The 16051-nt window shown below is 43.9% G+C and overlaps 1 protein-coding gene across 3 annotated transcripts in view; it reads right to left on the minus strand.

Moving 5' to 3' along the window:
* LOC124523893 (STARD3 N-terminal-like protein) overlaps positions 1-16051 on the minus strand; it is a 55112-nt gene that overhangs the window by 15421 nt on the left and 23640 nt on the right. For 2 of the 3 annotated variants that reach the window (XM_047095826.1, XM_047095825.1), the window contains 6 exons: positions 12615-12882; positions 7044-7169; positions 5498-5575; positions 3163-3240; positions 914-967; positions 682-799 (listed from right to left, as the gene is read on the minus strand). In XM_047095826.1, the coding sequence (XP_046951782.1) occupies positions 682-799; positions 914-967; positions 3163-3240; positions 5498-5575; positions 7044-7169; positions 12615-12839 (679 nt within the window). In that variant the 5' untranslated portion in view covers positions 12840-12882. The remainder of the gene's footprint in view (positions 1-681; positions 800-913; positions 968-3162; positions 3241-5497; positions 5576-7043; positions 7170-12614; positions 12883-16051) is intronic. The other variant, XM_047095827.1, reaches the window with a different exon arrangement.

A 16051-nucleotide genomic window follows, 5' to 3' on the forward strand; every position in this document is an offset into this window, starting at 1 on the left:
TCACTGGGCCTTCCTGGTCAGTATCCACATGAGTCCACGCAGGAGATGACGGCCGCCCCACAGGGCTCATGGTCACAGATCGCTAGGAGTCCCTCCGCTACTCACAGGGGGAGGTGGACCCCGAGCTGAGCACACGTGTCTGGCTGCTGTCTTCCCCCTCCCGCCCTCTGGGTTCCTCACTCACCCAGCACTCTCCCCCACCAGGCACCCCCTGTGCCAATTGGGGCCCCTTCCAGGCCACCGCCTGCTGTAAGGTAGCAACGTGAGACTTGGCAGGACCGCAGACTCTGAGACTTACTGTCTCAGCTCAGCCTATCCTGTCTGCCATCCCTGTGTCCCTAAGGAACAGTCCTCTTCAGATGCACAAAGTGCTTGGTGTCCTGGGACCGCCATCACTGGGGATAAGGAGGTGCTGGCTGTTTCTGCTGTCTGACTGTCCCTCTCACCAGGGCTCACACTTTCTTCCAGAGAAGTCTGGCCTCACAGCTCCAGAGAGGAGCCACGTGCTCTCACTGTCCTGTCCTCCGCCCTGCTCTGGATTTCTGCTGGGTCCTCTGCACGGTGGAGACCCGAGACCCGCCTACCCCACCCAGTGTGGCTCCCTTCAAATCTGACTTCCAGGCTCTTCCTTCTGGCTCGGTCCCCAGCCCATCTGAGGAGCCTAACCTGGGAGACACTTACTGTTTTCCTCTTCCGCCTCTTGAGGTAACACTTTGAAATCCAGGAACCACGTCTCAATCCAGGCAAGGAGGAACGAAATGATGGGGAGCACGTAGCCGAAAGCCCCTTGAGAGAAAAGCTGGAAGGACAGACGTGACCAGGAGAGGGAAATGCGGTTACCAGGAGCTCACACTGGAACACGAGCCTTCGCCAGTATAGACGGTAATTGTACAGAAAACGTGGGAGGCTGTACCTTTGAGAGGATCACTTTTGCAAGTAAAAAGGCACTGGTCACTGCTGTCGTCAGCTGAAAGACACATAACCCAGCACCATTCGAGTTAGACATTTTACGCTGGGAAGCCCCCTCCTCACAGAGAGACCTGTCGGCGCCAGAAGCACCTAAGGCCTGGGGCAGCTCTGCCAGCCCGGGCCCTCCCACATCACCCTGTCCCCAGCCCCTAAACGCAGACGGGGCCACAGTGGGCTTCTCCGTGGTGCCTGATCCCTGACTGGCTACGCATGCTACCCCTCTTCCCTCGGTCTAGCAGGTCAGCGACCTTCTGCTCTCGGTCTAGCAGGTCAGCGACCCACCTCCCTCGGTCTAGCAAGCTGGTGTGCTGGGACACTCAGGTTTGTCCTCCACAAGGTCCAACCTGCAAAGACCTCTCCCCACAGGAGGGACCCCTGGAATACAGAGCCAGGGCTCCCCCTGGTGGTTGGGGAGCCCAGAGACAATCCCACGGGATCTGGGCCTTGTCCCTCCTTCCCCCAACTAGGATCCTAGCAATGTGACAGCTGACCAGGGTGATGCCCAGTCAGCCTTGACTGACAGAATGGAGGTCAGGGGACATGGGTGTCAAGCTCAGGAAGTATTAACCAAGTGCGGGGTCAGCATTGTTAGCAAACTGCCACACACACACACACACACACACACACACACCCCAGCCAGAGTGAGCTACCTGGAAGAGAAGGTATTTTACATTCTGACACTAATTAACTTTGTATGCTGACAGTACGTTTTTAGGTATCAGGTGACTCGACCTTCTGTTCCAGCTGGCTGGTCCCTCCCTGCAAATGTTTTTAAAAAGAAGAATCAAAACCAATCAAATGGATGCGCCGAACATGACCTGCCCCTTCATAATTTGGTTTAGATATTAAAGATACTTTCTAAAGAGTCAGTGAATGTCACTCACTTTTCTGAAACAAATTTGAGACAGATGGTCTGACAAATACTAGTGCATATTAAGGAGACCCTAGAAAACTGGGAAGAGACCATCGCCACAGCTATTTGGTACCAGCAGAAACGTATTCAGGAAAGGGACTCAAGTCTGGCTACTACTGTCAGCCTGCATCTGAGATACATTAGCTTGGGGCTCAACTGACGGTCCTGATGTCAGCCCTATGATTCTGCGGATGCTCGGAAGAGATGGCCCAGGGAGATGTGGCTCCTGTGGACTGTGTCTTGGGAAAGAAGCACAACCCCATCCTCAGCTGGGCACGCCACGCTGGCCCACACCGACTGAGGCCTCACTCCAGAAACAAAACTGTAGGCTGTTCCTGAGCAGGCCACTCCAGCTTGGGAAGCTCAGCATTCCCCCCATATACCTGCCTTCTTAGCGCTCTCAAAAAGGCGAGTGTTCAGGCATCTGTGGACATGGCAAAAATAATTGAGGCAGAATGGCTTATAATTCTTCTTTCAACCAATAAATATTTACCGAGGGTGAACAGCATGTGCCAAAGCTCTGTGCTAGATGCAAAGAAACAGGGATGAGTAAAAAACACCACTGCCTTCAAGAAGCCTGAAGGCAACAGTAAAAGGCAGCATGGGAACTTTTCCCTTTAAGACTGGAAGGAGGGTGGGGCGCCGGGTGGCTCAGTCGGTTGGGCGTCCACATCCGACCTTGGCCCAGGTCATGATCTCGCGGTTCGTGAGTTCGAGCTCCACGTCAGGCTCTGTGCTGACAGCTCGGAGCCTGGAGCCTGCTTTGGATTCTGTGTCTCCCTCTCTCTCTGCCTCTCCCCCACTCACTCTGTCTCTCTCAAAAATAAACATTAAAAAATTTTAAAAGAAGACTGGAGGGAGGGGAGGGGATAAAACAGCAAGAAAAGCAATGATCAAAATAAGCAGCAAGTCAGTCACGAAAAATCACCAACGAGCAAAGGGGAAATTTTCCAAGTATGTTTGTGACAGAGGTACTGATCTTATCACTCATCTGTAAAATGCAGTAGAGGGCAAGTTGGTGCATGGCAAAGAACCACTGATGGGTCCCTACGTTCCTCAACTGGGGCGGTATCCGTAGAGACAAAGGTAGGAACTCATCACTACTGGAACAAAGCCCTGGTCTTAAACCTACGGAAGTGTGGAGGAAGGGGCCTCGGGAAAAGCTGGTAGAATTCATCCCAGATGAGAGGTGCATTTGGGCCCAGCCCAGCCCTGTTGTGAGCGGGCCTGGGCCAGCAGCACTGGAGGAGACAGACTGCTCACCGTGGTGACATACTCACCGCTATTGCCCACCAATGGCGCAGTCTGCATACGGCATATGCGAGGATTAACACTTTAAATCGAAAAACTGCCAAGAGCTAGATTAAAACAAAAATGACAAGGTAAGTTAAAAAAAAATAGATACAAATATAAGATCACTGAGTTTTAGGAAGAACCCACCAAAGTGTCTTCATCATTCTGTTTAGCTGAAGGCTGCCACAGACCGCCACCGGTCCAAAGACCGGCTTGTGAGATCAAGCCCCACGTCAGTCTCTACTCTGATAGCGTGGAGCCTGCTAGGGATTCTCTCTCTCCCTCTCTCTCTGCCACTCCCCTGCTCACATTCTCTGTCTCAAAATAAATAAGCTTAAAAGAAAAGTTTAAAAAAGTGTGTTTTCCAACAATCCTCAAACTTAGTTTAGCTTCTCTATTCATTCCAACTCTATCCCTGTGTTCTGGATTTGGCAAAAAATATAAGTCTTGGGGTACCTGGGTGGCTCAGTAAGTTAAGTGGCTGACTTTGGCTCAGGTCATGCTCTCACAGTTCCTGAGTTCAAACCCTGTGTCAGGCTCTGTGCTGACAGCTCGGAGCCTGGAGCCTGCTTCGGATTCTGTCTCCCTCTCTCTCTGCCCCTCTCCCACTCACACTCAGTCTCTTTCTCTCTCAAAAATAAATATTAGAAAAAATATTTTTAAAAAAAGTATGAGTCTTCTTCAGCCCTCTATCTCAAAGTCTCCTGGGTGCCAAGGTTTCCTGGAAGCTGTGTCCACTTTCCAGGCCAGATATGCCAGTCCTTTCAGTCTGAGCTAATGGGCTCCACCTATCTGTCCAGGACCATTAAGTCCCTACACATAAAGGACAGACAACCCTTGGTGGTCTAGCTGGTAGATGAACCTGGCTTCCTGGCTGAGGCTATGTGAAGATAAATTCAGCAAGGGAAATAAGAGAAGAGAAATCAATCTTGCTATTACATGTCAATAGCTTTAGAAGAAAGAAATATCAAGAGATGTGGGATGTGACATGCTCTTTCCCCCTGCTACAATGACCTGGCGCAGGTAGGCAAAGATGCTGAAACCATGAAACTCACTTTCCTCATGTGACAAACGAGGGGATTAAATTGTATCAGTGGTTTTCCAAACGTTCTGTAGCAGCCAAACACTTTTTCAGCACAATCCTACTGGAACTCAAACATACTGTACAGATAAAAATGGAACCACCTAGGCTGCAAGGGGCTATGACAGGGAACCCTAACCTCTACTTCCCGGGAGCTTTACCTCCTTCCCCACACACTTCTGCAGCCCCCTTCAGAAATAAAACCACCACAACACAAAAGCCTTTCTAGTATAATTTGAAAACCACTAGAAAATATAATCAGCCGATTATTAAAATTCTCGACCAAAAATAATGATGATGTTGATTAGTGACTGCAGGTCTCTGAGTTTCTTGGAGGTATCTATCCTCGGGCTAAATGTTTTCCATACAGTATTTCATTTACTTTTTAGAACTATGGTGATCTCATTTTACATATGAAAAACTGAAGTTTAGACCCAATATATTAAAAGATGGATACAAATAGTGATAGCGTTGTGAATCAAACCCAGGTTTTTCTGACGTGAAGGGTCCTACTCTTAACCGGTGTGCATAAAGCTTCTAGAGATAGTGATTAATGTGGTTAAAATCAATTTGGAGGAACTCACCGCGAACATTAATTGCCTATCCTGCATCCAACACAACGTTAGAACCTGACTTGCTTACACCATCCACTACAAAGAGATACCAGGAAGAGGTACCAAGCCCAATGAAAGTCACAGAATGCCCTAGAAAGAATGCAAGCATTTCTTTGAATGAAATGAAGGCCTCATCCACAGAGAACTGCACCTGTGTAATTCCATAACTAACTAATGTTGCTCAGGATTACCAATATGGAACTTTCCTCAAAAACTATTCTAAAAAAACGAAACAGTATTATTAAAAGTACACTCAGAAATCTATCTCAAGGCAGAAAAGGAATGGCATTTTCATCAAGTTCTTATATAAATAGGTCACTTTTCCTTTTAGTGATTAGGACACATCCACGGCTTCTACGAAAAGAATAAAGGCTCTCCTCCAAGAAAACAGAATGGCTCCTTCTGCTGCCCTCCCTTATCTCTCATTTCTCTCCTCCCTATGACCAAACAATTCCTTACAGCGAGAGAGAGAGCGTTGACTTGGCCAGTAACTGAGGGGAAAGGAAAGACAGTGTTCAGGAGAGGACAAAAGAATGGCACAGACTAGGAGATCTATTCAGGGGAAATTTACCTTTTGGTTACAGATTCATCATATCTGAAATAAAATGGAAAACAGAAAATACTTACAAATATATCGAAGTAAGAGGAGTAGTAGTCATAGCGCACTACCTCCTTCTCTAAGGTGTTCTCAATGCCTCCATTCACCTAGGAAGGATGGTGAGAAGTAAAACTGAGAGATTTACGTGTGAAAATAATACAAGAAAATATCCAAGTAAGGTTGTTCTCGTCTACACTTTTCTGCCTACCATCTCAGAACCCTGGAATGTTAAAACGGGAGGAATAAGACACACATCAACTCTAATAGAAAAATGCTGAATAGTATTTCCCACTTCAATTCTGAATTCATTCACTCGACAAATATAAACATATAATGAAAAATAATGCCTTGTAAAAAACTAGTTCCTACTTTAGCAAAGTAAAATGTTAAAAAATGATTCTTTTTCTCTTCTAAGACAAAATCTTCAAACATACCAATGTGCAATCTTAAAGAAGACAAGTCACATTCCTCCAAGCCTGCCCTCACTTTCTGACCAGTCTCTGCTGTTTAAGGTCTTGGAAGGCCAACGAGTCCCCTGATCTTAGCAAAGATCAATGACAGCAGTTACTGTGACACAAGATAGAGGTTCAGATATTCTCTCTGGTTTTTCTTTTTTATTTGTTCCTGGCATTTGAAAATCCTGTCCTCTTAGCAATTTTCATATATACTTTTCATTTGATAGATAATGAAATAAGGGGAAGACCAGACCTACAATCAAATGTGATGAAGCTACAGTGAATGATGAAAATCAGCCCTAAGATGATAAACTTTGTCCTTTCTCGATTCTCCTATCAAGATGAATTTTAAACGATCAAGTTCAGATTCTACATATTACACTATAGAAAATATTGTTTTAAAAATCAAGTAGGGGCGCCTGGGTGGCTCAGTCAGTTAAGTGTCTGATTTCAGCTCAGGTCACGATCTGGCGGTTCGTGAGTTTGAGCCCCGCGTCGGACTCTGTGCTGACAGCTCAGATCCTGGAGCCTGCTTCTGATGCTGTGTCTCCCTCTCTCTCTGCACCTCCCCCACTCCAGTTCTGTCTCTGTCTCTCTTTCTCTCAAATAAACATTAAAAAATTTAAAAAAAAAATTTTTTTGGGGGGCGCCTGGGTGGCGCAGTCAGTTAAGCGTCCGACTTCAGCCAGGTCACGATCTCGCGGTCCGTGAGTTCGAGCCCCGCGTCGGGCTCTGGGCTGATGGTTCAGAGCCTGGAGCCTGTTTCCGATTCTGTGTCTCCCTCTCTCTCTGCCCCTCCCCCGTTCATGCTCTGTCTCTCTCTGTCCCAAAAATAAATAAACGTTGAAAAAAAAAATTAAAAAAAAATTTTTTTTTAAACATTTATTCATTTTTTGAGAGACAGAGAGCACAAGCAGAGGAGGGGCAGAGCGAGAGGGAGACACAGAATCTGAAACAGGCTCCAGGCTCTGAGCTGTCGGCACAGAGCCCAATGCGGGGCTTGAAGTCATGAAACGTGAGATCGTGACCTGAGGTGAAGTCGGACGCTCAACCAACTGAGCCACCCGGGCGCCCTAAAAAATTAAAAAAAAAATCAAGTAATGGAATGTGTGTCTGGCACCTGCGGCAGCACCCAAGCAGACACCACAACTGTTAGGGCCCGTGGATTAGGGCACAGGACGTGCAACAGTAAATTCCCATTTCCGATCTGGAGTACACGTTTGTCCTGGTAAACTGATGGAGATATCTGAAAAAGGACAAAGTGAAGGAGGATGAGCCAAAGACCTGGGCAAAGGGGGAGAAAATTAATAAGGAACACCCCTGCGAGGTTTGCTAATCGGCCTAACTGGAATTAAAGTTACCCCAAGGGAAGGCTCCTCTTCGCTTAGATACTTTTACAAGTATATGTATTTGTTATTCAAATGAAAGTTTACTATAAACACTAGTCAGTACTTTAAAATCTCTTAAGGGGGTTTAGATTTCTGTGTAGTTTGTGCAGATGGGCTATAGATGTGCTTGACTATAGATCCCTAATAACAAACAGAACAGAAAACTTGGGAGCAAAAGGAAATAATTATTAAAAGGCAACCAACCATGTAGTCTTATCAAGTGTGTCTGTCCAGACTAAGGAAGCTTACCAAGCTCTAAAATACTAAAAGAATGATTATTCTAAGTGACCTAGGGCACAGAGACCACCCTCCTGGCTGAGAGCCCGGGAATCAAGCTGCTGATAACAGTTCTTCAGTAGAAAAAGGTTTTCCACGGTATCTGCATACTTTAAAAGACCCTGATTTTGGCTGGCCTTTAAACAGAGAAATCGAAAATCTATTACCTAGAGCTCCAACTTGTGCTCTAAATTCTCAATTTCAAAACCTCTGGCTCTACCTCAAGATATCCCCCATAGACTTGTCTTTAGTTTCACATGGAATCTCTTCCCACAGTTCTGACAGAGCTGATCCTATTCTTTTTATGTTCTATCATTAGAAATCTTGAGTCCTGGGGCACCTGGGTGGCTCAGTTGGTTGAGCGTCCGACTTTGGCTCAGGTCAGGATCTCGCGGTCTGCGGTCTGTGAGTTCAAGCCCCACATCGGGCTCTGTGCAGACAGCTCAGAGCCCGGAGCCTGCTTCGGATCCTGTTTCTCCCTCTCTCTCCGCCCTTCCCCAACTCATGCTCTGTCTCAGAAATAAATAAACATTAAAAAAAATTTTGTTTAAATCTTGACTCCTTCCTGAATACTGGAGATAAAAAAACTCAGCTTATCAATAAGTCTATCAGCATACTTACATTTCTTTAAATTTTTTTTATTTATCTATTTTTTGAGAGAGAGAGTGAGCAGGGCTGGGGCAGACAAGGAGAGACTCTCAAGTAGGCTCTGCACTAGAGCCTGATGTGGGGCTTGAACTCATAAACCGTGAGATCTTGACCTAAGCCACAATCAAGAGTAGGACTCTTAACCAACTGAGCCACCCAGGTGCCCCCAGCATACTTATTTTTTTAGGATGCCTCTAAGATTAACTTTTTCCTTCCGATTTTCACCACTTTGCATGGGATTCCTTTCACAGCTTCGCAGCCAATCTGTCCCTAATGTAATCCTACTGGCAAACCAGTGACATGAGATCTTTATCCATTCACCGAATATTTGCTGAACACTTGCTAAGTGTTGAATATGGTTCTAAATACTTCAGTAAACAAAACAGTATCCCTGTCTCTATGGAACTTATGTTTTAGCAAGGAGTGAGAGATGACAAACAAGAAAATACGTGCTGTACAGAGAACGGAAGCAGGGCAGTGCGACAGGAGTGATGGTTGACTTCTTTGGGTTGGATGCTAAGTGGAAGCCTTCCCTGTGCTGAGATCTAAGCTGACAGATACCAGCGTAAGACGTCAGCATCTGCATCAAGATAAAGGAAATGAACCATTTTCATTTAGAAGGAACTAGTATAAAGGTCCAAGACAGAAGGGAGCTTGTTCTGTCCTGAGACCAGGAGGCAAGTCTGGGCTTATCCGGGAGGGCCAGAAACAGAGAATGGGAAAGGAAGGCTGGAGAGGCTCCTTGGGGGCTATGCTGGCCAAGCTATGGCACTTGGATTTTATCCAAAGTGCTCTGGTCCATCAGAAGCATTATAAATAGAAAGTAACATTGTTTGATCTGTTGTTTTCAGTCTCTCTGGCTTGTTTTTACAATTTTTTTTAATGTTTATTTATTATTTTTGAGAGAAAGAAAGAGACAGAGCACGGGTAGGGGAGAGGCAGAGAGAGGGAGACACAGAATCCAAAGCAGGCTCTAGGCTCCGAGCTGTCAGCCCAGAGCCCAACGTGGGGCTCGAACCCACGAATTGCGAGATCGTGACCTGAGCCAAAGTCAGACGCTTAACTGACTGAGCCACCTGGGCGCCCCAAATCTCTCTGGCTTCTAGGAGGAGAATGGATATTAGGAGGGCAAGAATGGAAGCTGGCTAATCAGTTGGGCTCCTGGTACAGGAGTCCAGGGGAGTCATAACTGGCTTGCTTGAGGGTGGCCACGGTAGAAATGGAGAAGACGTCATGACTTGGATCTATTTTGCAGGCCCATCCCATAAGGGCTTACTTTTCAACTGGATAGGGAATGTGAGAGACACAAAACAAGCAAATTAATCAAGGATGAGTCTTCATTTTTGGCCTGAGCATCTTGCTTCCTTGGAGAAAGGAGAAAAATTGGCTAAATTGGAAGTCATATATAAAGGCAAAGTACTTGGGTTACTGTTATGATTGCATAGTCCCATTACTCTTTTGAAGGCCTAAGCACCCCTGGCACTATTTCTTTCCTCTTTCAAAGACCAGCACGATAGGGCAGTGTAAGATATGTGCTGTATCTGCTCCGCTAAACTTCAAATCTTACTAATGTTTCTGTGGAGCCTGCCACACCTAAATCTGAAGCCTATGTCTGGCACTCAGTATATGTGTAGACAGGTGAAAAGAACAATGGATTTCAGTGATTAGAGTGATTACAGAAACAGACCATAAAAGAAAAGACATATGGTACAGTGTGTGGTGAAAAGCCCAGGTCAGGACTGACAATCTAAATCAAACACAACTAGAAACTGAATGTAAAAAAAAACAAACCAAAATATCAAACCTTGCCAAAAAAGTCAAGATGTGCTATCTTAAAGATCATATAGTCTTGTGTGATCTTTTCATTTTATAACTGGGGCAACTGGCAGTCAGTGGAAAAGTTTTAGAACACATTTCTTAATTTGAAATATGCATCTCTAGGTTTACTGTAGCATTGTATAAAAGCTGGGATATGGAAGCAGCCTCAGTGTCTATCCACAGATGATGGATAAAGATGTGGTGTGCATATCTATTTATCTATAGACATATATAGATATATACACACAATATATATATATACTCACACATATATATTATACATATAATATAAATACATACATTATATACACACACACAATGGAATAGTACTCAGCTGTAAAAAATAATGCGATCCTGCCATTTGCAACAACATGGTTAGATGTAGAGAGTATAATGCTAAGTGAAATAAGTCAGACAGAGAAAGACAAATACCGTATGATTTCACTCACACATGGAATTTAAGAAACGAAACAAACGAAGAAAAAAAGAGACAAACAAAAACCAGACTCTTACATATGGAGAACAAACTGTCAGTGGGGAGTTGGCGGGGAGGGGCTGGGAGAAATTGAAAAGGGAGATTAAGAGGTACAACCTTCCAGTTATAAAATAGATAAATCATGGAGATGAAAAGCACAGCACAGGAAACAAAGTCAGTAAGACTGCAATAGTGTTGTCTGGTGACAGATGGTGACTCCACTTACTGCATGAGCGCCGAGTCATGTACAGAAATGCTGAAATGTTTTATGCCTGAAACTAATGTTAACACTGCATATGTTAATTACCTTCAATAAAAAAAAATTAAACAAAAATACATCTCTTAATTGCTAGGCCTGGTGATTTTTTTCATTTATAACCTGTCGCACACAGACATCAACCAATCCCTCCTGAGGAACAAAACAGAGTTCAGTCCACTTCACTCAGTTGAAGGGAGGAGGGAGGTGAGTGTGATTCTACAAACCCCTCACCACAGCTCTACCCCCAGGCTTCCCTCACTTAAAAGTAGGTAGTGATCTTGGTGGTAAATCAATAAATGTTTTGATTTTGTGCTGTCCTTACAATCATTTTTATGTGAGCTCCCTAAAACTGCTGCTATGCTTTCCTGTTGAAAGATGTATTTCTGGGGTGCCCGGGTGGCTCAGTCTGTTTAGCATCCAACTCTTGATTTTGGCTCAGGTCGTGATCCCAGGGTTGTGGAACAGAGTCCCACGTTGGGCTCTGCACTGAGCGTGGAGCCTGCTTGGGATTCTTTCTCTCTCCTCCTCTACCCCTCTCTCTCTCAGTAAAATAAAAAAAAATAATAATAAGGGGTGCCTGGTTAAGTCGGTTAAGTGTCTGACTCTTGGTTTCGGCTCAGGCCATGACCTCGCAGTGTCGTGGGTTCGAGCCCTGAGTTGGGCTCTGCGCTGGCAGTGCAGAACCTTCTTGGGATTCTCTCTCTACCTCTCTCTCTGCCCCTCCCCTGCTCTCTCTCTCTCAAAAATAAATAAACTTTAAAAATTTTTTTAAATAAATTAAAAAGATGTATTTCTTTTTTATTTCTTGATAGGTACTAGTTTTGAAAACATATTACTCCTTTGAAATATATGTTAATTTAAATGTTTTCTTTAATGTATACATGTGGAACAAATAATAAAAAGAGAGACTCTAAATTAGTACATCATATCACTGGCTTGTGTGGTTTTAAATAATTCTTGCCTGTGAGGAAAGCATTTGGAAGAGATTACCTATTTGTAAACAGAGTCAAGGCTTTGGGAGAAAACAGATATATTGGGCTAAATAAAATATATTATTAAAATGTATTTCACCTGTCTATTTTCACCTTTATTAATGTAGCAACTAGAGAACTTAATTGTCTACAAGGCTTGCATTATATTTCCATTGGATAGTACTAGTCTAGAGAGTTATTTGACAATATAACTGCATAGACCTGACAAGATCGAGACAAACCTCCAAATGGTTCTGAACATTTTTTTTCAATAAAAGATGAATAATCTCTTTGTGAAAAAGTAAAGAATAAATGCAAGAAAATTCTTAAACATGGGGATTAGAAAAGTAGATGTAACATCTAAAACATATTCCACAGGCATGCTACATTTTTGAAGCAAGGACCAGCAATCTTTTTCTGAGAAGGGCCAGGAAATAGATACTTTTGCCTTTGTGGGCCAGATGGACTCTGTCACAACTACTCAAGTCAACTATAGCACAAAAGCCAGCCACAGGCAAAAAGTAAACAGATGGGCAGGGCTGTGTTCCAATAAAACTTTATAAAAACAGGCCAGCGGAATTTGGCCCCCAGGCTATGGTTCGCTAACTCCTGACAGAGAACAAAACACCATGAATTCAAATTTCAAAGTAAGTTTTAAATGAACTAGCCTTTGTTTTAAAAAATAACAGCACAGAACAAGAGAGGTCAAAATCAGCTGGAAAAGAGCACTATCCCCCCCCTTTGGAAAAACACGGAATTCACTAAATGACACAGAAATGAGGAGAAAAATAAGAAAATTGTTTCTTGGCTCTGGAAACAATTCTTATGTAAAGTCATGGGGAAGAAAAACACTTACATTTAACTCTATTATCCACAGTAACGTTACAAATAAGAGGTCAAAGGTGACAAACAAACAGAAAGTCCTCCGGACATCAGATATGCCTTTCTTCTCCCTTCCTTCATAGGACTCAATTCTGGCCATGAGGTGTGCAGGGTTGATGGAATGAACGTCGCGCAAGGAAGCGTGAGAGCTCTGGCTCCCGGTGAGTGCGTTCTCCATGTCTTCTTGCAGGGGGTTCATCCTGGAGGCGGGTTAAGGGAGCCTCTCTCCAACTTCACCATCCCTGGAGAGAAGACAGCTTTGTGTGAAATCAGAGCTCACCTGAAACCACCATGCCACCCCACCTCCGCGCAACTGTTTCTCTAGCTGAGCGACAGTGTCGTCACTGAAGACACCTGTGTCCTGATGAAGACATAAAGCCAAAGGGAAATGAGATGTGCCTCTTGATGTTCTCAATATTACAAACGAGCTGGTACAGACGTGACTGGCAGCAGAGAAGAATGCAAGTGTGCCGCACTAAAGAGGGAAGACAGGATGCTGACCACACGAGGAAGGGGTAACTGAGAACCTGGAGCAAGCCGGTTCCCTTGCGTTTCCAGGGAGAAAACCTCTCCAAGTGTGTGTCATTACTCAGGAAAACATTTCCCGAAAGCTCCCCAGACAGCGTGTGACTAGGACGTGAAAACTAGACACAGAAAACATTGTCTCCTGAAGAGGAACTGCTTTCCACCAAAAGTATCTAATAAACTGATCTTAGCGTTTCCCCCATTACGTCTTAATGAATAAGCATGTGTCAGGCCCCTTCTTGGAAAAGTACCCACACCCCCAAAGTTCATCAGCGTTACGCAAACACCTCTGCTGATGACCCAAGTTACAGCTCTATCTAGAGATCCAAGACCCCCTCTCCCCAAGGCTAGGATGTGCTTCTATGCTAAAAGTGAAAGATTACTAACCTTAAATGATCTGACCTCCTCAAGAAGGAGGCAAAGTCATGAAACAGTATGGTGGACGGTATTGCTGTGTTCCTTCTACAGCACCTTTCCCCATAGGGGGACACTAGACCCCTGGCTCTACTGACCTCATGTGCGTTTCCCCGGGCGAATTTAACCCGCTTCTGTCCACACGTAAGAACCCTGCACTGGTTCTCCTCTCCTTCTGCCACAGTGACTGGCAATGTCCAGATAAGGAAGAGCATTTTCAAGGCGGGTAAAACGGAAGTTGAAAACAGACTGCTGACATCTCCCAGAAGCATCATGGTCCCGCTCGGTCCTACTCACAGTCCAGAACAGTGTCGCTACACATGGTCCTCATTTCTTTCCCTTCCCATATTCCAGGAACAAAAGTCCCTTCCACATTTTCATACGATAAAACGACATAACATTTTCCAAAGCAGTTCGGTTATACGAATTAAGATGCTTTAAGATATTCATACCTACTGGTCCGGTAACCCCAGGCCAAGACAAAAACTGATGCATGTCACTAGAGGTTGGGTTAGTGATGTTAGTGATTACCCATGAGCAAGAGAGAGGGAACAGAGACTAGAGCTCACGAGTTTGGTCAAATTCCATTTCTTGGCCTGAGTAGAGCTACCATGGCTGTGCTCCCTTAGTGATAATTTACTGATGTAGGGTAGTCATTTCAATGGGGCACTGACTTGCAAATATTCAAAATGCTGTATGCTTACGTACATGTATGCATGTATGAATGGTGTGTGTGTGTCTGTTAGGTAGACTTTATCATTATATATGTATAATAGTCCCAATGAGAAAACAATCTAAATATCTAACAAAAAGGGAATAATGAGATAAATCATAGTATAACCACAGTATAGTCATTAAATAAGGTACTCAAAACTTAGAAAAATGATTACATTATTATAGTAACTAGACTAAAATCTCAACATCAAATGGAACACAGGCACAGACAGCATTTTCACAACTTTGTAAAATAAAACCAAATTTTTAAAAGAATGTACCTATGAAACATATCAAATGCTAATACTGATTATCTCTGCCTGGTGATATATTTTCCCCCTTTTATCTTTTCCATGTTTTTGTATTTCCTATTTTGCACATATTGTGTCTACAACACAGGGACTAAATTAAAACATCATTGTGGTAGAGTCCTAGACAGATGTCCCAGGACTCTATTAGCTCTTCCCTCTCTTTCACACATCTGGGTGACAGGAGATAACAGCCTATTGAGCATTCTGAAAAGCTCAGTAGGAGTCCACTTCGGTGCTTTGTAAAATAAAATACAAAATTCCAAAAGTTCAAAGTATTCTACACAATTTCTTTCTCAATGAGACCAACACCATCCTAAAGGAAGGGATTCCAATGGCATATTCCCCTGTCCAGTTGTTTTTAAAATAAAGCTTGCAAAACACTAACTTTATTCTGCCAGATTTCTAACAGTTAATTCTGGGACAGTAAGTAAAAAGGAATGTAACTATGTTTTCTGTGATAAAACACACACAAAATTCAAAAAGATACCAGAGATGCTCTCTAAATCTGAACCTGGATAAATAGTGACATATTTCTGTGGCAACACATTCTACAGCAAGAAAAAGGAACCCAAGTAGTTTTTAAACTGATCTAATATTATTCTATTAGCAAGTATATTTAAAAATTAATTTAACCATTTTTTTAATTTTTTATGATTTTTTTTTGAGAGGGAGCAAGAGCATGGGTGCACAGGAGAGGGGCACAAGGAGAGGGAGAGGGAGAGGGAGAGGGAGAGGGAGAGGGACAGGGAGAGGGAGAGGGAGAGGGAGAGGGAGAGGGACAGGGAGAGGGAGAGGGAGAGGGAGAGAGAGAGAGAGAGAGAGAGAGAGAGAGAGAGAGAGAGAGAATCTTAAGCGGGCTTCACACTCTGCACAGAGCCCCACGTGGGGCTTGATCCCATGACCTTGGGATCATGACCTGAGTCGAAATCAAGAGTCGGATGTTCAACTGACTGAGCCACCCAGGCACCCCTAAAAATTAATTTAAACTCTTAAATCTACTAAACCATATGGACGATTCAACAAATTCACAATTCAAACTCAGGGCTGTTTTTAGGAAGAAAATCACTTTTCTCAGGCTCATGCATTCCTCCGTCCCTGAGCCCACTCCTCATGAATACAAAGGGATCCCAAAGCAAAACATCACTCCTAGAAATCTGAGGCTATTTCAAACTAAAATCTGACATCATTCAATGGCATACACCTTCCCTGAGAAATGAGGATCATTCTGTTATCTTTCAGATGCATACACAGAACTGCTAAGTAGCTAGAATCTACAGATACTTGCACACCTTTAGCAATAGTTACCCAAAGCACAGATTGTTGTGAGCAGAAAGAGAGAGAGAGCTTCCTTATAAGGTGTAAAAGAGGACACCACACAAAGCCCCTTTCTACTCTACAATGACAGGACTTCATCCTAACCCTGTCCTTCCAAAATGTTCAGGTATGA

Source organism: Lynx rufus, unplaced genomic scaffold (assembly GCF_022079265.1).
Source record: "Lynx rufus isolate CCGP_SWC_20201006 ecotype Redwood Valley unplaced genomic scaffold, mLynRuf1.p SCAF_4, whole genome shotgun sequence".
NCBI classification, from domain to species: Eukaryota; Metazoa; Chordata; class Mammalia; order Carnivora; family Felidae; genus Lynx; species Lynx rufus.